At 35.8% G+C, this 25407-nt stretch overlaps 2 protein-coding genes and 1 long non-coding RNA gene across 4 annotated transcripts in view; 1 reads left to right on the top strand and 2 right to left on the bottom strand.

Annotated features, from left to right (window-relative positions):
• Positions 1-1497: 1497 nt before the first annotated feature.
• Positions 1498-8371, bottom strand: LOC107031643. The gene is made up of 2 exons (XR_001458265.2): positions 4908-8371; positions 1498-3643 (listed from the first exon to the last, which is right to left on the bottom strand). It is a non-coding gene; the product is annotated as an uncharacterized LOC107031643 (long non-coding RNA).
• A 1281-nt stretch (positions 8372-9652) lies between these two features.
• LOC107031482 (pentatricopeptide repeat-containing protein At3g24000, mitochondrial-like) lies at positions 9653-22755 on the bottom strand. Its single transcript, XM_015232879.2, has 2 exons — positions 20678-22755; positions 9653-9839 (listed from the first exon to the last, which is right to left on the bottom strand). Exons 1-2 carry the CDS (start codon positions 22753-22755, stop codon positions 9653-9655), a joined length of 2265 nt encoding a protein of 754 aa, XP_015088365.2.
• Positions 22756-22914: 159 nt separating this feature from the next.
• The window catches only part of LOC107031483 (dnaJ homolog subfamily B member 9), a 4527-nt gene continuing 2034 nt past the window's right edge, over positions 22915-25407 (top strand). For both annotated transcript variants that reach the window (XM_015232882.2, XM_015232881.2), the window contains exons 1-2: positions 22915-23268; positions 24717-24885. In XM_015232882.2, coding sequence (XP_015088368.1) covers positions 22951-23268; positions 24717-24885 — 487 coding nt within the window. In that variant the 5' untranslated portion in view covers positions 22915-22950. The remainder of the gene's footprint in view (positions 23269-24716; positions 24886-25407) is intronic.

Below are 25407 nucleotides of genomic sequence, written 5' to 3'. Positions count from 1 at the left end.
GACTTCCACACTCGTTTGGCGTTCTTGTGGATATGCTTCGAGAGTGATTTTCCGGTCCCCTTCTGCCAAATGTCCTTTGGGAGAAGGTTTGCGGACAAGCGCTTCCTCATAACTTTCTTCAATGTTCTCCACCTCGGGGGTCTCCAGAGGGAATAGTAAGCCATATAGGCGTTTTTTGCGCTGCTTCCATATGTCGATCATCTCTTCTTCAGTTGGTTTAGTCTGGATACGTTTTCCTTTGTCCATAGTTGTGATCTCACCTTTCCTGAGATGGTAGAGTAGTATTTTAAGATTTGGTGATAGGATTTTACTTTTGTTTGGGAAACTCAAGACTCGGGAAATTTGGTCGGACCTTGTAGTATTGACTTGTATATTTCTGGGAATTTCTGATAGGGAGTGGGTTTGAAATGTTCTCATCCAAAGAAACATATCACATAAGCAATTAAAAACACATATATCGCGTCCTAAACATACAGGGGACCGCTTTGTGCCAAGGGTAGGCCTAGCGCATTTAAACGATGTACGTGTGGAATTAAACCAGTTAATTAACCCCCCCCCCCAAATAAATTTCACAAAATGAATGATTAATGTTCACAAGGGGAAATAAAGGAACAAAATACAAAAGGACAGACCCACGCAGGGGACATTTAAATGTACGAAAATGCAATAAAGGCAAGCCCACATAGAGGCTGAAAATGACAGAAATACATATAGAAAAACCCGCACAGGGGCGAAATCCGCTATCCTGTCCCTGATGACCTTGCTCCTCCGCTGCTCTCTTGAATCTTGTACTGCTGAAACATGCATCATAGTATTAACAGGTAACCCTCGCTCAGGCATCCTTTTTCTTCCCAATCCTCGTATTGCATCCCTTCTATCTTCTCTTTGGCCCATGAGTCGAAATCATCGAAACTGCGTCTCATCCTTTCTAATTCTTGAGTTGCCTTCTCAAGAGCATCTTGATTTTCCACGAACTTGGTGTAAATTTCCTAAGCTTCCCGTTTTACTTCTCTTTATTCGATCACTACTTTGGCCTCTTTGTCTTCCACGCTGCGACAACTGTTCGGGACTGGAGAGGAGATACTTCGTATGTTCTTTTTCAGTCAATCCTTGTAAGTTTCATCTTACCCGGCGTAGAATCGATTATGAGCAATGGTGTCTTTCTGCATTCGTTGTGCCCCTTTACATTCCCTCAGCAGTTCTAAAGTGTCATCAACTATGTCATCCCCAATGTCATACACATAGTCTCCATAGTACGCCTCTCAAGGTGTGGTTTGTTTCCTCTCAAACTGTCGTAGGATTCGGAAAGGTGCGTAAGGACGGATTCCCCGAACACCTGGCAGTGGAAGTACGAGTTATTTGCGCCCCCCCATGATGACCTCCTTCGAGATGAAGCAACCGAGCATCCATTGGAGATCTTCATCTCTTAGCTTGGAAAAAATATGAGCCCATCTTTCTTAAGTCCTTTGATTCTCAAGATTTGACCAAAACAGCATGTCATTCAAATCTATGAGAGTGTTCTTATTATCCAGGGTATACAATTCCTGAGTCTCATGTCCTTTTGCTAGATGACTCAAAATCCACCATTGAAGGAGCAAGTTACATCCTTGAAAGTAATGATGTCCCTCTTTACACCTTCTTAGGGCTCGATACATTTCAAACAATATGACCTGAGGCGATGGGATAATATTTCACTTGTCCTTGATTCTTAAACCCTTTGAACAATGTGTGGGCAAGCATTATCACTCGAGTTTTGATACTCAAGCTCGAGCCGTGTGGAAAGACCATTGTTCCCAATAATGCGATGACAAATACCAAGGGTCAGATCTCGTTCCATTCTCTATATGTAATTTTGAACTCTTGTTTAGAATTTGCATAGAATCTCGCGTGTCCAAATCTGACGTAGAGATCTCTGAACGCTACGTTATATACTCGGCACCAGTAAGTGTAATCTTTTCCTAACCCGAACCAGTCTACGATATCTTCGACAAAAGGCTTTTTTGGGATCATGATGTCCTCTTGCTTTCTCACTCTTCTTTCTAGCCCTGTACCCACGGTGTCAATGTAGTCCCGAAGTTCTTCGATTGTCGAGGTAATTTCCACAATTCTAAATCGAAACACCATTTTTGTGTTGTCCCAATAACCTGTGAGGACTTCGATCAGCTCAGGTCAACCCTTCACGTTGATCAACTCGGTTAAGGAGCCCACATACTTGTTGAGGGCTCTTCTATTATCAGCGTCAAGATTGTTAAACCATATTTTGAGTAGATGTGGTGCTTCTACGACCATGTCGAATGTTGGAAAGCGATTCATACCTACAAAACAAAATCCGGTTAAGTTTACCCACCCCAAATTTGGTTTTCAGATGTACATCATTCAAATATCAAGCAAAATGGTATGTCGTGAGGTCGGAGACGTTAGACATGACTTTGGAAGTTTCAACTAATGAACTTCATACGCCTTAGGTATTAAGCCGTGTTAGGCTAATGCTTAGGTTTGGTTTTGGTTTCGCTCTATCTTAGGCTGACTAGAATATGTTTCAAAGCGACGGTTACTCGAGTTGGACTGCAAACGTTTGAAGCTAACAAACGACGTTGGATGACTGCAAGCCAACTATTCGTTTGTTACTTCCAAATGAAGACTTAAGGTATTTCTGAGAAGAGTCGTGGTAAGCCACGTAACTCTCTTTATCCTAATGTAACTATTTGCCGATTGACGAAAATATGCCATGAATAATAATTTCACGTAGCCAAATAAAATTATTTCAAGGTTAGAATCCTCAAATTCCCCAGCAGAGTCATCATTTTTGTTTTATTAGTTTTTTTGGGGAAAATATTTTTTATAAGTTTTTGGGCCTTTTAAGAGTCGTCACTTAATTTTTTAGAAAAATCAAGAAAAACTTAGTTTTCGAAAAGATTTAAACATAAAATCCTTAAAAAAACTTTAAAGGGGTTCGGGGAATCATATTTATATTTTGGAAAAGTTTTTACGACACCTAAAATATTCGCTAACTTGCTATTTTCTGACAACTAGCTTTGTTTGGCTAATTGATCTAACATAATTTTGAGATACAAGATTATTTAGTTTCTTTGAAAGTGAAGTATTAATTATGATCTAAGCGAGATTTGACACGCAAATTTACTTTTTATATTTATTTATATTTGGTTGATTTAATTAAATTGTTAAAACGAGATGAAGTCTCCTAGAGATTTGAAGTTTCCGACCCTAAAGTTAAACATAAATAATAACAAACATATAAGCGATAAAGTAAAAGGGATAGAAAGAGAGAGAGAGAGTTGGGTCCAAATCCAATTTCTGTCCGCCTGGATCGGTATTTGGACCCATTTCTTTTAAAGCCTTTGGCCTATCTCGTTTCGAGCCTTTGGTCCATCTCAACGGTACCTGTCCTAAATTCTAGCAATACAATAATGATAAAGATATAAGGGGTTAGGCCCAAAAAACAAAATACAAAAATTCAAAGTAAAAGATAGTCCTTTGGCCCAACTTTCTCAATTTTCTTCCGTTTCCGCATTTTCCAACTCCAACACTTGTGCATCGATTTGTGAGGACCTACTCCTTATCTTGCCACTTGACCCGATCAACTCAAGAATTCATAATGAATTCGAACGGATTTCACATGCCACTAGAATGATGATAAGGATTAGTATTTAATAACATCATCTTAAAAAACTATAACTCACACGATAGCAAAAATTTTCTTATTATGCTATAATTTTACTGAAAGGGACACAATTAAACATGTTTCCTGCAAAACAATAAAATAAGAGGGAATAATAAGGCATCCCAATTACCGTAGCCACTTTACCTATGGTCCTAAAGCGCAAGGAAATCCACCACAAATATAATAAGACATTTCAAGGATTTTGACGCCTTTATACATTTTTATTATGCTGGAAAATTACGAAACATATGATATGACATAACGATAATGGTCAGGCGTGAATTTTAGCGAATCGATGATTGACACTCTCGGATGTGACATACTTAGCTTATGTCCAAGATAGAGGAAAATATATGCTAAACTTAATAGTAACATTAAACTTAAACTATAATTTTTGCCATACAAATGGGCAGTCCCAAAATTGAAAGACTAATATGATTTAGTCACGACTTTACCAAAATAATAAAAAATCAAGACAGACCATAAAAGTGGTGGGAATGAGATAGAAGGCGCTTTTGAACATGCTGGACACAAGTGCAGGCAAACCTGAATATACACAAAAATACAAAGGGTACTTTTCTAAACAAAGACACCGTACAGTAGCTGAGATAGGTAGAAAACGGAAGATAGAACAAGCATTTTTAAAACTTAGACAGAGATAAGGGATAAAGTTACTTCTATCTTAACCAACAACAACATGCTAAAAAAATCAACTAGTAAACCTTAGAATCAAACAATTAACATCTACTTATATATTCACAACTAAAGCTGCAATTTCTATTGTAAAAAAAGCCAATGAACTTAGTCAATCGATTATTATAAAATGACCAAACACACTGGTGGGACATATCAAATCAAGGCACGCCGAGAAGAGAAAAATCTGTTTTAGATAAGATAAAGGGAACAACCGGGGTGGGGGGGCATCAAGGAAATCAAAGAAAACAAGACAAGAATTGACTTATTCCAAGTTTAATGGATTAGAACATAGCAGCAAACTCCAAAGCCAAACCATAACATACCAAAAAATTACTCTATTATCATTTAACCTCCATTCACTATCAAGATTCGTGGGGAAATAGAAACTAAAGAATGATTATACTAATAAGATGGGCAGAATAAACTCAGAACAAGATTCGCGAATAGCACTAATTTTGCAACATAAGAGTCTCATCTCGAAGGCGAAAGAAAATCAAAAGATAAGTATCATAAAAATAGAAGGATTTACCTTTCAGATTGCAGCAACCTGGAACAAACACAAGCAGGGGAGGCAGTGACTTCACTACAAGACTCGAAATACAAACAAACGGACGGGAATCCAAAAGCCAAATCCTAAGCCTCGAGCCGAACTAGAACACTTTATATAAATGTTCTTGTCTGTATTTTCTTTTAAGATGTTGTGAGTATTTTTTCACGCAAGGGCAATTCTCTCAGCCAAAACAAGAATCTCGCTCAAAAGAAACAAAAAAAATTTCTCCCTATTTTCTTTCCCAAAAAATTTCGACCTCCAAATTTTTTCCTCTTTTTTTTTGTGAACTTTATCTCTCAGTCTAGACTCTTGCCAAGGAAAAGAAGAACTTCGACTAAAAAATCTTCCAAATCTAAATTCCTTTCTAATTTCTCACCCCCAAAAAATTCCAAACAACAATAAACCAATAACGAATATATATAGTAGGGGCTAGGGTTTTTGAAAAGAGGGGGAAAACATCAAAATTTGGATGAGAGGAGGCCCAATTCGAATTTTGAAATCCCACACACTTTTACCGAAATGGGATGAACAACTTTCCTTGAAGTTCTGAATCCATTCCCAAAAGGAAAGGAGAACGGACAGATTGAATGAATTTATTCGTCCTTCAGTGCGACGTGTCACACATCCGCATGCGAAAGGATAAAAGGACGACCTGCCTCACACTACTACAGTCGTACGAGTCAAACAAACATGAAGAAGAGACAAAATACCCACTCTCCGCATGCACGCGAGGGTGTCGTTCACGCGTATCGTTGCTGGGGATCTCTTGTTCGCTGGGAATTTGCACGCTGCGCGTGGAATTAGGAAAAATTCTGGGAGTGGTTATGCTGCTCCGGATTCCTCCTTGTGAAGGGGAGATTGGGCCGGGTCGGGCGGCTAGGAGTGGCTTGGAGAAAGTGTGGGATGGAAGATTAGTAAAAAGGGTGCTGGGTCAATTTAGGAAAACATGGAATTGGCCTAAAAAAATGGTTGGAAAATAGGGTTGCGTGGAAAATCGGCAAAAAGGCCCAAAATGGTCTTCTAATGGTTTTTTAAACACTTGGTAATTTAGGTGAGATGAATTAATAAAAATTAATTAAATAAGCTTCTTAATATGAACGAAAATAAATAAATGATTTAGTTATAAGATAAATAAATAAAAGAAATAAGCTATTATACGACTAAATTAATTAGTAAAAATATTTAAACAAAAATAAAATCTTTTTGAGACGACTTTCGATTAATCATAGAATACACTAGTCGTAGCATAATTATGCGAAACAGATATATTATCTAAAAAATTATATATATATATATATATACACACACACACACACACACACACACACACACATATATATAAGGACAAGATAAACTTAAAAATAATTTTAAAACACTTTAAACTTTATAAAATCAATTGTTTCAAGTTAGTAAGCTCGTTAATTAATATATATCGGAGAGGGTTAAAATTGGGTGTGAACATCATGTTCATAGTGTTTCATGAGAGTAGTCTTTCAATCAACACAAACACATTATCATAGTCATAGACAATTCATGCATAATATTGTGTAAGAGTATAGGGGAGAAGGATCTTGCATCAACATCATCAATATACAATAGTCATAGGATTATCACTATTTAAGTAGATCAGGAGTTCATATTCAATCCTCATCAACACATACAAACCCTAACAAGTTTCCCTTCAAGACTATGAATAAAGAACAACCGTAACTTCTAAAATTACAACCCTAGATAGAGAGATATCATCATTCAAAAACTTAATAATTGTAAATGTAGTCAATTTTGAAGCTTTCATAATCAATAAAGTCACACCTCAGTTCACAATTTAGAAAGACGGGGAAATCATGTGTCCAAGGGAGATTTTCATCATAATTCAACAATACTCCATTATTCCAACCACAATTCATCATAATCAACCATAATAAATGATAATTAAACAATTTAAATTCATCTGGAAGAAGACCCATGACACAAATTGAAACCTTAAATTTTTGGGGGGAATTTGAAGTCTTAAAAACATAGTTTGAAAGGGATCTTTGGGTGATAGCTACCCAAAGATGAAAAGAATTCATACCTTAGGTTGATTTCCATAATAAATTAGAGAAGAAAGCTACTCCTTGAACCCTAACTTGACCTTGGTTTTGCTTCTTCTATGGAGTTCTTAGAGAGAGAATATTTGGAGCGGAGAGTTGGTTTCTAGTTTGAGTCTGGTGATTTAAAGAGGTGGTCAATGGTTTATTACTACTTATATATGTATGATTAAATGAATTAAAATGATCCCACACTAATATAATAACTCTTGGAGTTAATGGCTTTGGCTAAGCATTGGACGAGACTTTAACAACTTTTGCAGGAAATGACTCACCACCCAGGACCGTAGGTGGGCTGACGCCTCATCCTGCAAGTCCGTGGTTTGGGTTTGCAGCCATTCTCTTGGCCAACTCAAGCCACCCACTCACGAGACCCATTCATGGGGCGTGAGTGGGTCTACAAGCCGTACTACAAGGGTGTGGTTCAGTACTGAAACTTGGGGATTTGGGGGAGGTTTGGCCTCAACTCACGACCCCTACTCACTACTTGTGGGTGCCCCTTTCGTGAGTCAAAATCTTTTTAACAGCTTTTTGGGCAGTCCATTGGTCCTCGTTGACATTCCTTGAATAGGAGCAACGTCGCGGTGTCTCAATTAAAATAGAAATAGTTTAAAAAATTTAAAACGGGTAAAAGGGTTAAAGGGAAAAGGGAAAAATGATTTAAATGGAGTTGCTACGTAATTTTAAGGAAAACTAGAAAACCAATTAACAAATTAACTCAAAAGAAAGTCTACGGAACCAATTGATGTAGGTAGGGGGTTCTAGTTATTTCGAAGATAAGAGGTTAAGCATCTTTCGAAATCCACAATTGTGGTTCCCGACTGAGCTTATTTTTCTTTTCAAATTGAGAAGAAGATAATAATAATATATTAGTAATATAAACATGCAATATACACAAGTAATAAAAGAAGATAATAATAATATGTGAGTAATATAAACATGCAATATGCACAAGTAATAAAATAAAATAATAACATAAGAAACAGCCTAAGGTTTGCCTAACGTCAATATTTACTTAATAATGAATAAAAAAATATAATTCGAGTTCTTCGAGTAGCTTCAATGAAAAGCAACTCTGTGTACCTGTAAAGACACTTGGTAAAAGTGTTAGTAATAAATAAATATGAATAAAAATAATTAAACCAAATAATAACTTAAAAATAAAAATCTGTCTTATGAACATAGGAGGCCTTAGAAATCGACGATAATTTCTTCATCATCCAATTTTAACAAACAATAACAATAATAATAATAGGGAAAAGGGTCTGATATACCCCTCAACTTTTTCATTTAGAGCTGATATACCCCTCGTTATAAAAGTGGCTCATATATACCCCTACTTGTAAACAAATGGCTCACATATACCCTTTTCCTCTAACGGAAATGAAAATAATAATAATTTTAATCTAAATTTTTATTATTTTTTAATAAAAAATATAATCCCATATAAGTAAATTTAATCCTCGTCAAACATATTTTTTTTGACTTTTTTTTGTTTCAATGACTAATTTATAATTATTATTTTGATAATCAAATTTATTTATGTTTCACTAATATTCTTGTAAAACTTATTGTAGATGACCAAATTTTTTCTTCGAATACGAAATTAAATTACAATACACACAAAAAAAATAGTTTAATTTTTTTTTATTTAAACTAAGAAATGAAAGAAAAAAACAAAATAAGAATAAGAAACTCAAATTATTATAATAAAAGAAGTCAAAAAATAATTTTTGTATGAAAAAAATTAAAATATACCTTGAACTTTGATAGAAGAATCATATATACCCCTAAATAATTTTTTTTAAAAAATTAGAAGTAACAAATATAAATTTAAAACTAATTTTTTAACTTCCGTTAAATGAAGGGTATATGTGAGTCATTTTGTAACAGCAGGGGTATATGTGAGCGTTTGTATAACGGTAAGGACATATATGAGCCACTTTTATAACGAGAGCTATATCAACTCTAAATGACAAAGTTGAGGGGTATATCAGACCCTTTTCCCATAATAATAACTATTAAGAGATATACTATAATAACAACATACAAATTAACAATTATCAACATAAAAATCAACAAAAGGTATAAAATTAACAAAATATTTAAAATGATAATAAAAACAGTAGCAACCTAACACATTTGCCCATTATTAAAACATTAAACAGAGAATCAACAATCCAAACAAAACCCACTAAATTTCGTGGCAATCATAAAAAAAACTAAAAAAAGAAAGTAATAAAATAACTATCAAATAAAAATCATTAGCAAAGGTAGAGAACCAAATAAAATTGTGACATATATTATCCTAAATGTATAACAAAATTAAAATAAAAGTGATAACCAACATTCACAAGACAATTAATTAAAATAAATAAAAAGCAATAACACATATCACAAGACCAAATGTATTTCAGAATCATAAAGACAAAAACGTAGCAGTGATTTGTTGGAGAATTGGCAATAAAAATACGAAGATAAATATGAACAATTTCAATATTGATAATAAATAGATAAGAACAAAATTATATTTACCGAAGCCAAACGTTTACAGGTAAGATTTGTATAGTTCACATATAAAAGCAAGCACAAATAAACAAAGAAAAATATCAAAACAGAGGGCAAAGGGGCTACTTATTTACCGGAATCGGAGTCGATTTCGTCGACGAAAACGGTTTTGGTCGGAGATGGAATTTTGGGATCGGCTTTTGGTGGGTCTGGCGGCTGGTTTGAACCGTTGAGCTTCGCCAGTGGATTAGATTTTTCGATTTTGAGCTCTGTCAGAGATGGAGTTATTGTCTGGTGGTTATCGCTGAAGTACCTACAAAAAAAAAAAGCAAAATATCATTAAAGGAAAGCAAAACGGGTCTGGTCTTGGTTGGGTTTTTGGTGGTGGTTTTGTCAGAGAAAATGGCTGGAAGGGTCTGGTAGTTGGAGAATGAAGGTGAAAAGGAAGTGGGTCTGGTAGAAATTTGGGGATGGAGCTTCGTGGTTGAGCTGTTGTGTTGTTATTTGGGTTGTTGAACAGCAGAATAGCGGTGGGGTGAGGTCGTGGTCGGAAACATGGAGAATGAGGTTGTTTATTGTTGAACCGGCTGCTGGAACTTGGCAGAGCTTCGAGCTCACTGCTCCGATAGATTTTTGGGTGGTTTTTCCGGTGGGTTGTGAGTCTGTTTGTCTGTGTCTGTGTGAAGTTTGTTGATGGAAGAAATTAAAAGTGAAAGAAGGAAGACAATGGAGTTGTTTGAGCTACTGGTTGGGAATATGAAGGGAATGACAAAAGTTTCGTTTGATTCTCAAATCAATAGGGAAAGGGAGCTATTGTGCGGTGGTGGACTAGCGCTTCGGTTGTTTGCTGGAGTTCCTATGATTGTGCCGGAGAAGGCAAAGAATACCAAGAAAATATTAAGTTGAAAATCTGAAAATTTCACTCCCATTATCTAAAATCTTATCCATCCCTTAACCTAATAGACAATTTTTTTAAAAAAATAGGATCCCATTGTTATACAATGGTCCCAACTTATGGGCTCAAGATTGTGGCCCATAAAATTGGTGGTTGATAAAATATATGCATATGAATTTTTGGACTGTACAAAATATCAAAACGAATATTAACAACATAACAGAGAAAAAATAAATATAAAAAATGTAATGAACGTGATCAATTACATATAAAAATGCAATTTAACAAAAATAACGATTTTATAAAAAAAATGAACAAATATTTGAACGTTTGATTGTGACAAAATAATATAAACATAACAATCGATAAAAATTCTAATACTTTGAGAAAAAGGACGATTATTTATAAATTGCATTAAAATGACAAACCGCATTTTGAACTATGCCTTTAAAATAAAATACTAAATAAGTATTAATTTTAAAATTATCAGACCAAAATTTGGCGTCAACAGTCCTCCTCAAGTACCCTTGGGGGGTCATGCCTTGACGTTTAAGGACTACAACATTAGTACTAACTTTGGGAGGTTATTTTAGGACCCTAATCTTTATGTTCAGCCCCATTTAGGCTATTAGACTACATGTTAGGCTCTGCCTTAGGTCATTAGATTTTTGGGGTGTTACATTATCTCCCCCTTGAAAATATTCGTCCTCGAATTATGATCTACACCAAACTAAGTTAGAAACTCTAGACTAACATCCCATCATGCGTGAAATATAAAAATGTCCAAAACTTTACAAATGCACTATTCACTTTATGCACTATTAAAAAGGGAGGAAACTTCAATTCCATCTCAAAACATGGTCAATGCAACACGGGAATGGGAACTACATCTATCAATCTAATATGCATGAAATGAAACGTTCATTATGCTCATAGGAGGAATCACTTTCTCCCACTAAGCACAATCTCAACACAACATCATGGATTCAATGTGCTACTTCATCATAAGCATAACCAAGCATGTTCAACAAATTACCTCATGAATTCAAATATGCCATTATTTTACCAAAATGCACAATCAACATGAGGAACATATATATCACGAAAGCTTAATTCATATTAAACATAAATTTCATCAAGCACATGCATAACATAAGAAAATCATGAAAAAACTCATACAATACACATGAATCCCAAAACACCTAAACTCAAGTGGAACTACTTACCTCAAGCTTGATTAGGAGTAGAAGGACATGAGGATAACGGGACTTCGTATCGACATTGGCCTCGCATGTAGCATCCTTAACTAAGTGATATAGTTTAAATACACTCCCAAACCATTTATATGATTGATGGATATATATCACCAATACACTTCTTAAGCATGGAAACATGAAATACCGGGTGAACCGTAGCCAATTCATTTGGCAAGTCTAATTCATAGACACCCTTCCAATATGCTTTAATATTTGATATGGGCCCACAGATCGGGGAATAAGTTTTCCCTTCTTACCAAATCTCATCACACCCTTCATAGGTGAGATTTTAAAGTAAAACCAATCACCAATCTCAAATTCAAGATCCCTTTTTTCTAACATCGGCATATGACTTTTGGAGACTTTGGGTCGTCTTTAACCTCTCTCTAATGAGTCAAACTTTTTCAATGGCTTTATAAAATAGTTCGGGACTAATTAGAGCAAACTCACCTACATCAAACCAACCAACCGGAGATCTACACCTCCTACCATATAATGCTTTAAACGGAGCAATGACAATACTTGAATGATAATTGTTATTATAGGCAAACTCTATCAATGGTTGATGATCATCCCAATTACCCTTGAAATCTATGACACATGCCCTCAACATGACTTCTAAGGTTTGAATAATGTCCCCGCTTGACCATCCGTTTGAAGGTGGAAAGCGTTACTAAGCTTTACATTGGCACCAATGCCTTTTTGGAATGCCTTCCAAAAGTGTGAAGTAAATTGAGTACCCTGATCCAAAATAATGAACAAAGGAACCCCACAATAAGAAACGTTGATGGGAATAAAGTGGGCTGATTTTGTCATTCTATCCACAATGACCCAAAAAGAATCATGTTGAATTCGAGTACGAGGCAAACCTACAACAAAGTACATATTCACATCCTCCCACTTCCAAGTGGGAATGTTTATATATTGGGACAAGCCTCCCGTTTTTAGGTGTTCGTTCTTAACTTGTTGGCAATTCAAACATTTGGCCACAAAACCCCCTATATCCTTCTTCAAGCTATTCCACCCATAGACTTTCTGTAGATCACAGTACATCTTGGTGGCTCCCGGATGAATAGAATACCACAAACCATGAGCCTCTTCTAAAATTTTCTCCCTCAATCCATCAACATCCGGAACACATAAGCGACCTTGGTACCTAAGCACCCATCTTCCCCTTGGGAGAGAGCCTCAATGGACTTGTTAAGAATTGATTCCTTCAACTCCATTAATATAGGATGAAGGTGTTGTTTAGACTTCACATCAACCACAAAGGATGATTTGGAGCTATGAGGGACTATGACACCACTCTTGGTGGAATCCACTAGTTCGACACCTAAATCGGCCAACCTATGCACATCTTGAACCAATTCCTTTTTCTGATTTCTACATGAACCACACTAACCATGGACATTCCACTTAGGGCATTCTCAACTACATTAGCTTTGCCGAGGTGGTAAAGGACACTCATGTCATAATCCTTTAGAAGTTCTAACCATCTTTTTTGTCGGAGATTCAAGTATTTTTGGCTAAACACATACTGAAAACTCTTGTGTTCGGTGAAAACATCTAGACTCCATATAGGTAGTGCCTCTAAATTTTCAAGGCAAACATCACCGCCTCTAGTTCGAGATCATGAGTTGGATAATTCTTTTCATGTACCTTGAGTTGTCTTGAAGCATAGACAATAACTTTTACATATTGCATAAGGACACATCCCAAAACCCACTCGAGAAGCGTCACACTATACCAAAAACCAACTGATACCCTCCGATAAGGTCAACACCGGTACGAATGTAAGTCTATATTTAAATTATTGAAAGCTTTTCTCACAGGCCTCTGACCACACAAACTTAGCTTTCTTTTGAGTTAAAGTTGACAATGAAGAAGCAATGGAGGAAAAACCCTCAACAAACCTCCTATAATAACCGGCCAAACACAAAAAGCTTCTTATCTGTAGGAGTTAAAGGTCTAGGCCAACCTTTGACCGCATCCTTTTTCTTAAGATCTACCTCAATACCCTTGCTTGACACAATATGACCAAGGAAGGAAACGACCTTAGCCAATACTCACACTTACTAAACTTAGCATATAATTGGTTGCTATTAAGGACTTGAAATACGATCCTCAAATGGTACATGTGATCCCCCTGAGTCATTGAATACATCAATATATCATCAATAAACACTATCAAAAACGTATCAAGATATTGTCGTAACACCCTATTCATTAGGTCCATGAATTCCATCAGGGCATTAGTTAGACCAAATGACATCACAAGGAACTCATAGTGCCGTACCTATTTAAGAAAGTTATCTTGGGTATATCAACCCCTCTCACCCTTAGTTGGTAGTAGCCCGAACTAAGGTCAATCTTTGAAAAATATCTAGTCCCTTGAAGTTAATTGACAAGTCATCTATTCTCGGAAGAGAATACTTATTCTTTATGGTAAACGGTATTTAATACATATTCCAAGGGACCCATCCTTCTTTCTCACAAATAACACTGGAGCACCTCATGGAAAGATACTCGGTTGAAATAAAACCCTTGTTTAGCAAATCATTCATTTGCTCTTTTAACTCTTTCAACTCGGCCGGAGCCATTCTATAAGGAGGAATGGAAATAGGTTTCTTATCCGGCAAAAGATCGATGCCAAAGTCAATTTCCCGTTGGGAGGAATGACGTGTAAGTCATCAGGAAAGACTTCTAGAAACTCACTCACCACGGGAACCGGTTCTAAGGAAGGGGTTTCAGAGTCAACATCCATCACCCTAACAATATTGTAATCCACCCCTTGGAGATCATTTTCCTAGCTTTTAGACAAGAAACAAATTGACCTCTTACTACTCCAGTCCTACAACCAATAGAGGCATAACATGCATACAACCAATTTATAACCTAAATCACATTAAAGTCTAACATGTCTAACTCTATCATATCCACCAAGGTAACTTTATTTGACAAGGAAATAGGACAAATCCTATAGACTATATTTGCCACCACCAAGTCACCAACCGAGTAGACATCGAGAAAGGTTCTAATAACATTTCGGGGAGTATTTCAAATTTCATAGATACAAATGGTGTAATAAAGGACAAAGTGACACCGACGTCTAACAATGCATAAACATCAATAAAAAATACTTGTAACTTACCAGTAATCACATCCGTGGATCTCTCTTGGTCACCTTGAGATTAAAGAGAATAAAGGTGATTCTTTTTGGGAGCATCAGAGTTTAAATCACTAGGAAGGGCTTGATTTCCCTCTCTACCTTGAACCTTTAGCATGGTACAATCTCTTACCATATGACCACTCTTCCCACAATGAAAATGCCCATCAGTGCCAAAAAGGCACTTACCATCATGTCTCTTGCCACACTTAGCACAAGTAGGATTTGTCATAGAAGATCCACCACTATTTCCCCTTGAGGTTAGGGTAGCGCCCTATCCATTTTGAACCTTTGATCATTAGAGGAACCTTGGCTGGAGAACCTTCTCTTGAACCTTGACCGCCCTTGACCCTCGAAATTACCCTTGGAAGAATTTCCATCATTGGTACTAGGACTCTTCACTCCCTATTCTTTTCTTGGAGTTTCTCATCCTCCATTTGATTAGCATACACCATTAGAAAGGATATATCCATGTTATCATAAAACATAGCCGAATGACATTCTTTTCTCACCAAGCTAGCCACCCCCGTCACAAACCAACTCATTTCATCCCTGGGATTCACCACCAAAGATGGAGCATATTTGGACAATTAGGTAAACTTTAGAGAATATTCTTCAACACCCATACCTCCTTGACGAAGATTGATAAATTCTTCCACCTTTTCTCTCTTGGAAAGAACCTATAAAGGAATGCTTTCTTGAACACTTCCCATCCTATGGGACCCGCTCCTTCCAGCCTATCCCTCTTCTATTGAGTATGCCATACTTGGTCCATACCCTTCAACTGACACGCAATTAGCTCCAGTTTCTCTCTAGAAGTCACCCCCATATCATCAATCATCTTGTAGATATCTTTCACGAACTCTTGAGAGTCTTCACCCACTTCAAAACCAAAGAACTTAAGAGGGTTCATTCTTGTGAAATACCTCAACCTCGAAGCCATTGTTCTCTCATGAAGGTTCACATGAGATTTAGCATCCCTATTGACTTGGTCCATCATGGCTTGAGTCAATATTTGGAGAGTCGAACTTATTTCTATATTTGTCATAGGACCCTTATCAATATGAGCTTGAGGAACTTTAGTATCTTGACCCTAGGGAGGAACTCCCTCATTCACAATCTCCTCTTCCATCTTTCTTACTTTCGCCCTTCTCGTATTCATATCCTATAGACATAAAAGAAGGGTTTAAAATTACTTTATAGAGTTAAACTCTAAGGCACGACTAAAGAGTAATGAAAGAAGTGAAAGTTCTTAAACATCTTATAGCCTCTCATTCATAAGTGTGAGGCTTTTCACACCCATGAACAAGACTCGACTAGGATTGGTTTATGAGAAATCATCCTAGAATTATTCTAAGCCTTATGCTCTGATACCGAGTTTTTCACGACCCAGGGGTACCCCCTAGATGTAACACGACATAATTGACCCCAGAGGGTTCTCATACAATCCCTTAGCATAATCATGAACATAAGTACATAGTAATTATGTGAAATTTAAAATTTTTTACAATAGAAGTCTTTTTTATGAAAGGAATATAAGAGTCTAAACCTTGTCTCAGAGAAGACATCTAATACAATCGAATACAATCCTATACAATCGAATACAATCCTAGGGACGTAGCCCTTTACATCATAGTCTTTAAAATGGGAAGTACAAAGGAACTAGAAATGAATAAAATCTTATCCTCAGACCATGAGGACTCACCAAGCTTGGAGAATAGTCAACCCAAGATTTTCTTGAAAAGAGAAGTATACCTCAAATACTGGAACCTACACTTATAAGAGAATATAGAGAATATGGGTTAGCACAAAAATTGTATTAAGTATGAAAGTCATGCATAAAAATCCTTAAAATATGCTTAAAAGGGACATTTAATTAAAAACCACGTTTTTTTTTCAAGTTTAAAAGTCATCATGCATATTTGTGAAGGAACATAAGTAAAACCAACACATACTTATCTTATTTTATCCTCATCCATATCCAATGTTCATAAGCTAGGGGATATTCATGTTCATAACTTGTAATAAGTAATCTTATTCATGTCAACAAATCATATCATGCATACATCGATTCACATATCTTTATAGAATAAGGAAACCACACCATAACCCCTTTATAAGTTTACTTGTGTAATGTACAAGTGAAGTCTCATACCCCCACTCACACTAACAAAGCTCATTCAGAAGTCATAGTATAGCTCATATTCATGTTCATGTTCATAGTCATGGTTCATATTCCTGTAAAATATGCATTAACTCATAAAGCATCATGTCATCTATGTACATACCACAATCACTCTCATAGCTTGCTTGTGCAAGACATAAGTGAAGTTTTATACCCTCACTCACACTAAGTAAAACTCCTTAAATAGTCATAGTACATAACTCATGTACTTGTTAATCGTTCATATTCTTGTTCTTGTCATATCATGGATCATGTTCTTGTCATGTAGGGATATATAGCCTTAACCGACATATACCATGTGAGCTACATGGAATCCGGTGTCATACCCCACATCTAAAAAGGTGTCCTACTTGCCTAAGGTAGAGTTCAAATGTTTTGCATTTGGTGGATCCACTAGCTAAAGACCTACACGGGCACATAGTTATGGGATTAAAAGATTACTACTAAAAACCGGGACTAACTGAGGTAAAAGGTTTATTTCTCATGAGTAACCATATGTCACGACTCAAGTCTATCGGGCACATGTTTTGCATTTAATGTGTATTATGAATTGTTATAGTGTTCTTAATGTGTTGGTGTGGGGGAGGGCTTTTTTAAAAACAGAAAAATGATTTAAATGATTAGGCATGTCGAATTGAGTTAAAGGAAAAATTAGGTAATTTAAGTTGAAATTTGGGGAATTGAGGTCAATTTGGGAGAATCGTTAGTTTGGAGGGTATTTAACATCGGAGGTATGAGTGATTTGATTTTAATAGTAAGGATACAATCAACTAATAAATAAAATTCATATACTTTTGACCCTTTTTCCTAAAATTTATTTAGTAATCCGGAGCTAACACACTTTTTCCCCCTTAATAAGAAGTTAAAGATTTTCTAACTTACCAATGATAGCGTCATCATTAACAATAAAAATGTTGGATTACTCACATTTTTAACCCCTCCCCATGAGCTTCCACCCCTTTTGCTCCCTTGGTGATCAGGGGTGGCCCATCTGGTCCCTTTTGGGTGCTCAAGCACCCATTAATCGTGTATAAATTATATACATTTGCATAGAAATTAAGAGGTAATGTATAAAGCTTAAGTGGAACTTTCGCAAATAGCCACTATGATAAATTTAATTATGCTTCATTGCTACAGTTTGCATATTTATGAGTTGTAGTTATAGTTTAAGTTGTCACGTTTGTATGATTCGCAGGTGTATATAATTCAAGTGTACATATGTATAATTTAGGCTTAAGTCATTATGGCACCTTAGAGTTGTCTGCATAGTTCGCATACACCTTAACTAAAACTTGTACTTATTGAACACTTATACCCCTTAAAATTGATACCTGTTTGACATTTTTTTAATAATCAGCCGAAAATATGAGATGCGTGCAATACAATTGTTGTGACATGGCATTGACATGACAAATGAATGAATTAAATGATGACATGTGACATTAAATCTCAAACGATTATTTTAAAAGTGAAATTCTAAAAAATAAGTAACTATTTTAAACTATTTATCTAACTAAAATAAAATCTAAAAGACCCAGCCACACCCACGGCAACCCCTCTTCTTCCTCAAACCGTGTTTCAGTTTCACCGGCGACATAGTAAACCATCGCCTTCACCTCTTTAATTATTCTTCATTGAACCTTACCACTTGAGCCTAGTTAGTATGTCATAGTTACACACTCAAGCTAAAAATTCTTTCTCCTTTTAATAGAATAGCATCAAAACTTTTCATTCATTATTACTAATCATTTATCATAATTATATGAAAAATAATGACTTTTGCCGGAAAAATTGATTCATACTACTTTTATCGAAAGCAGTGGAGTTATGCCGAAAAATTAGAGACTTAGATATCTATGTAGTAATTTAAAAAGAAAGCATGAAAGAATAGAAAAAAGCAGAAAGAATTGGAGAGAATGGGAGAAAGAAAGAGAGAAAGGTGGAGGGGCTAAAGAGATAAATTTTCTATCGCTGTATTGGGAAGAAGACCGGCATTTCTTTTTCTTTTTGTTAATTATTTTTTAAAAATAATAGTTGTACAAGTTGGAGAATTAAAAGAAAAGAAAAAAAATATTATTTCAAGCCTAGTTAACACGCTTAAAGAGGGTGAAACACATTTTTTTTGTCATGTCAGCAATTTGTGTTTAATAAGAATGACTTTTGAACAAATAAGGTGTGCAATAGAAATAAATCATAATTGAGGTGTCTAAGTGAAATATGCGGACAACTTTGAGTGCTCGTGGATGACTTAAGCCTATAATTTAGTTATTTTTGTATAAACTCGAAATAACGAATTTATACAATTACAAACATCAGAAGTGTAAACAGTTATACAAATTCTGAATTATAAAAAAGTTATACCAATTGTATTATACAAATTTCGAACTATACAAAACTAAAAAGTTGAGCCGCGTAATTATAGCTAAAAGTAGGTCACAAATTGTAACTATGACAAACTATAACTATGTTAAGTAATTAATTAATATATGTTGCTTATACACTTAATTTTTTCAAAAATTAAAGCCTGAGCGCCATGTACAAATGACTTGGCTGGCGTAGTGGTTACAAGTGGGGCCCAAGGCTGCTAGTTGATCTTATTCCTCTTAGCACCTCTTTCTATTTATTTATTTCAATTTGATTTTTTGATTTAGTTTTCTCTCTATGTTGATTGTACTTTTCTACTTATTTATTTCAATTCGATTTTTTGATTTATTTTTCTCTCTATGTTGATTGTACTTTTTTTCCTTTATGCCCTTTTGCTGACTTTTTCTACACAAAATTTTATTTAAAAAACTTCTCCTCTTCCTTTTTTTCTTTATTAATAATAATTTTTAGATAATACATAAATATATCCTTTAACTTAGTTTTAAATCACATTTATTTTCTTCAATTTTTTGTGTGCATAAGTAGATACTTAAATTTGTGTAAAGTTGAACAAATAGACACATGTTCTACATGTCATTTTTTTTATCATACGTGGTGTCCTATGTGTATAATGACATGTAATAGTCATGTGTTTACTTGTTCAACTTTATACAAGTTTAAGTATCTACTTGTACATACCCAAAGTTGAAGGACATAAATATAAAATGAAGGTAAGTTAAAGGGCACATTTATGTATTATGCCTAATTTTTATTAGTAGTTTTATTGACTTTTTTTCGCTATGATATTTAAATATGATTGTCTTTCTTAACACAAATGTTAAATTTGTGCACTTATATTTTGTAATTGATAGCTAAAGGAACACCCACAATCTTAAATTCGGAATCTGCCATTGTTGGTGACTCAACTCACAACTTTGGGTTGAAAGTCAGGGGTGCTTACAATTCCCTCTCATTTACATATTATAATACATTTTAAAGATACGAAATATGTAAGCAAATAATTCAAATGTTCTTTTTTTTTTTGTATTTATCATTGTATATTCACCAAGTTACATGTCTTCAGTGTCACCAGAAATCCCCACAAGAACAGCAGCCCTGCTTAAAATGATGAAATCTGTAGTTATCTCTTATTATGATTTCTCGATTTGTAATCTTCGTGATATGCTTCATTGTCGTATGGCAGTCCAAACAGATCCTAATGTTCTTGAACACACGTATAGTGGTTCCCTTAGGTAAGTTCAATAGGCCAAAGCAAACTGCTAACCGTTCACTGTGAAATAAGCATTTCTCTTTCGTAACCTTACCGAGTTCTCGAGTTGTTTTGTTCTCAATCTTTTGCATCAGATTATCCAATCTCGAATATACTTTTGGCGTATCTATATGTCTGGTATCACCAGAAAAGAATGTATGAATCTTTGCATTCACCTCCAACCAGCTACAACCGGGTTCCTTCTGGACTGACTTAGACTTCATCAGCTCTCTTTGATTGAGTGCATCCCTTACCTTGCCTGCTTCAACATACATGTTCGAGAGAGTGACATAAACTGATGCATCACCAGGGTCGTGCTCTAATATTTTACTGGCCGCCATCTCTGCCATTTCAAGGCAACCGTGAAACCTGCAACCTGCTAGAAATGGTCTCCAGATTGGAGCATTAGGTTCAATTGGCAGCTGGTTTATGAATTCGAGAGCATCCTCTAACTGCCCTGATCTACTCAGAAGGTCAACCATGCAGCTATAGTGATTCTCTTCAGGTGGAATTCCGCAATCTCTAGTCATAGACTCGAACAACTCTTTCCCTTGTTGAACTAAACCACAATGGCTACAAGCAGAAATAACCGCAAGGAAAGTGAAACTCGTTGGTAATATCCCTTTCTCTACCATCTTTTCAAACAAGAAAATAGCCTTCATTGGATTACCATACTGTGAATAAGCTTTAATCATTGAATTAAACGTCACGTCATCTGGTTCAAATGTTAGACAGAAAACCTTCTCAGCGTCCTCTAAATTACCACATTGTGCATATGTTTCTATTAATGAACTCGACACATGCAAGTTTGCCCCAAACTTCCCCTTAACTACCCAAGAATGCACCTGCCTGCAGATTGCAAGGGATGGAAGTAACGAGCAGGCCCTCAGAGTAAGTGAACATGTATATTCATCACAAGCAATATCATTATTTAGCATCTTACGGAACATCTCCAATCCGGAACCAACCTCACCGTTGTGAACAAGGCTGGTTATCACTGCATTCCATGATGCACAAGATGCTACACGTCCCATTTCCTTGAGCTGTTTTCCAGCATTACCCAGTTCTGCACATTTTGAGTACATCTCTATGATGGAAGTCCCGACAAATACCTTTGAGATCATTCCATTCTTAATTGCCTGGGCATGAAGTGCGCAACCATAATCATGATATTCTGCAGAAGCTGCACATGAAAGGGCTACAGAGTAGGCGTATTCATTAGGTTCAGTATTGTTCTTTCTCATCAAACAGAATTGTGTCAATGCCTTATCGAAAGCCTTTTGACGGTAAAGTCCAGATATATATGCAGTCCAAGATATATGGTTCTTACTAGCGAGTCCTTCGAACAAATTCTCAGCCTCCTCAATCATTCCAAAGTTGATGTACATCGTCAAAGCTGAATTTCCAACCACTGTAAGCGACATAAATTCCAGTTTTACAATATGAGCATGCAACTGTTTTCCTACTTGAACAGACTCACAAGCAGATAACAATATTGAGTATGTATAATGGTTTGACACGATATCTAGAATATCACCCATCTTGACAAAGAAAGCAAAGGCTTCAGATCTCATTCCATTGCTTACATACCCAGAAATCATGCTATTACACGAAGCCACATCAACGTAAGACAAACTACCAAATATCATCTCAGCACTAGCCATTTCACCACACTTTGCATACATATTAAGAAGGGCTGTAGCTACAAACTTATCGAACCAAATCCCCGTCTTAATTATGAAAGCATGGTATAATTTTCCAAGCTCAAAACATCCTTCACTACTACAGTACTTCAACTGCTCAATCACATATTCCTCATCCATGTAATTGCTAGCACGATCAAACCTGGACTCTCCTAATAACTCATCCGTTACATCGAAATTCCTATTGCTTTCCATAACCATTTCACCTCTATCTACACATTCAGTAACACACAAATCTGTAACTGAAATTCTAGTTCTCTTAACAATTTCATCAAGCAGTTGGCGTGCAGCAACTAATTTGAGAACAGACGCTTTATTTGAAGAATATATGTATTTTCTCCGATGGCCATTCACAGTTAAAGGTAAAGAACAAAACGTTAAGCTACTCATTTGGAGCTTCAAAAATTCACCCAAAAAATTTGAGCTAATAGAAATACTAAAATTGGAGCATAGTGTAGATACGATGGGTGTTTTGGTAAATGAACTTAATACATCCATGAATTATGATAGAGATCAATTTTCAGCCGTCCATTTATATTCTTGTAAAAGATAACATAACCAGAAGCGTGCAATCAGCAAAGGCGTATGGATTTTGCATCTGTTCTATCTCAAAAGCCAGTTAACAATTTTCATTTTCCTCAAAACCTAAGAGAGTTAACTTCAAAATTTGTTTGCAGAATTGAGTATGGAAGCTTTGCGGTACCTAGACGAATGTGCTTCTCGAATAGTCTAGGTAGCTATTATTGGAAGAAGAGGAAAAAATACAAACATATATTGGTTAAGGCAAGTCGAAAAGAGTCTCCGTATGAAGTTTTAGGGATATCTTCATCAGCGACTGCCGAGGAAATCAAAAAGGCATATCGCAAACTTGCTCTCAAGTATCATCCCGATGTTAACAAAGAGGTAAAAAATTTGACTTCTAGTCATTTCTGTGGCATGATTTGTTATTTTGCTCTAGAGAAAGAAATGTTTCTGAATCGAATTTAGCCATTTCATAGCGTTCAGCGCTTTCTCTGTTTCTGATTAAAACATTCAGAAATCCACATTTTCCTCATTTTGGATTGTTGTCAGAGAATTTTTAACCGGAGTAAACTGCTGTTACTATTCTGTATCTGTTGAATATAAATGCAATTGAGGCGTAGACTGGTATATACTTTCGTGTGGTCATTTAGCTTGGTGATTGTTGTCACTGAACTATTCTATTGATTGATAAAATTGATATTTTGCATAGGCTTAAAGCAATGCTTCCATGTGATCAAATTGCTGCTCATCTATGCTATATATATCACACAAATATTTGCAGAAGTGGTGATAGCTAAAATGTCTAAAGTTGTTTAGATGTGTTGGTATATGACATAACACTGTTTACTGTTTGAAACAAGAAAAGAAGAAAGGTGGAGATGATTAGGGATCGAAGTCTTGAATGTGGATTCCTCTCGACTTCTATACTAGTGGTTTGTCTTTATGTATGTCCTTTACCAGTTTTTGGCAGTTAAGGGTTGCAGAAGTGTAGCAACTTATTCACTGCTTTATTTTGTTCTACAAGTTAACTTTTATCCCTATTGGGTCGAGGCTGAGTTTTGCTGAGCACTTCCTGTTGGTAGTGCTATCTCAGCTCTTAGCCTTGTGAGAATTCATAAAACGAAGAAAGCTAAGACTCTTCAACCTCGGGATAACTATATTGTCGTAGAAAAGACGACATTTGTCATTGTTGCTTATAGCTGTAGTGGTTCAGCAGTATAACCATCCGATGCTTGCTTTGTATCTCACTTGTCCAAGGGCCAGGATTAGCTCTAGAAATAACAAAATATGTTAGTCTAGCGACAGAAATTCCATATATAGTGCAACACAATTTATTTTACTTTAGGAAATCAAGGCATCATATGTTAAAGGGAAAATGATTAAGTACCTCTAACCTATGCCCGAAATCTCAGAGACACGTATACTATACTAAGATCCTATTACCCTTGAACTTATTTTATAAATAATTTTTTACCCCTTTTCGGCGTACGTTGCACTATCTTCTGGGCCCAGTGCTTGCTAACAATTTTGTCAAGTTATCTGGTTGATAGTGTCACGTAGGCCGAAAAGGGTAGAAAATTATCTATAAAATAAGTTCAGGGTTCTGACATTTCCGGCAGGTTGGGGGTACTAATGCGTTTTCCCTATGCTAAATTACCTTTTCTTTTTACAATGCATATTCCTTGTTGGCGACAGGAAAGAAAAAAGAAAAACAGATTGCCCTCAAGTTAAAACAGGGATCGGAACTAAAACTTCTCTTCCTTTCAAATGAACAAAACCTATTTTTATTGAAGTACTTATCCAGATTCATTTGATGTCTTTCTGTATAGCAAAATGCTCAAGAAAAGTTTATGAGGATTAAGCATGCATACAACACACTATTGAACTCCAAAACCAGGAAGCGATATGATTCAAGAAGTGACACCTCAAGTTATTCATATTATAGTGGAGCAGAACGAAATAGAAGTGCTGCAGATGAAGAAGACTTTTATAGCTTTGGTAAAACATCTTTGCTTATTGTGATATTTGTTGCTGACTTATTCTTATGTTTTGTTAGTATGCGTGATTGCTTATGTCCAGACATATAAAAAGATAGTTTTCTACAAATAGTCCTTGGCATAGCCTCATAGTAAGCAAAAGTGGTTTTATCTGGCCATCTCAAAGTCAGGAGATGGTTCAAACCTCTATCTTTCTGTCCTCAAAAAGTACTAGATAACCCTTATAAGAATTATAACATGAATGGTTAAAGCATCTGTCATTCATCAATTAATGAACTAGAGTGTGTAATCTGATATGCCTCCAGTTTCTTGATTGAACTGTAAAGTTTACGAACAAAAGCATTTAGGTTGGACTTCTGGGGGATACATTTGCTGACTTTATAGGCACCAGCTCAAAAAGTAGAACGAAAATCTTACTTTATGAGGATTGAGGTCTTACTTTTACCATGACGTTTAGCTCTTCAGGCTTCCCTCACTCCCCAGACTTCTACAGACAAACAGCATGGGTGACGGGGGGCGGGGG

Source organism: Solanum pennellii, chromosome 9 (assembly GCF_001406875.1).
Source record: "Solanum pennellii chromosome 9, SPENNV200".
NCBI lineage: Eukaryota > Viridiplantae > Streptophyta > Magnoliopsida > Solanales > Solanaceae > Solanum > Solanum pennellii.
The sequence above is the reverse complement of the archived record's forward strand: the minus strand, read 5'-3'. Positions and strand labels throughout refer to the sequence as shown.

Bases quoted from the DNA above. Each gene is read 5' to 3' on its own strand.
- LOC107031482 (XM_015232879.2), bottom strand. From the start codon at position 22,755: ATGAGTAGCTTAACGTTTTGTTCTTTACCTTTAACTGTGAATGGCCAT. The intron at 9,840-20,677 runs GTTAGCAGTTTG...TTTTTTTTGTAG, and splicing joins TGCTTATTTCACAGTGAACG to GTACTTCAGCGATAACCACC.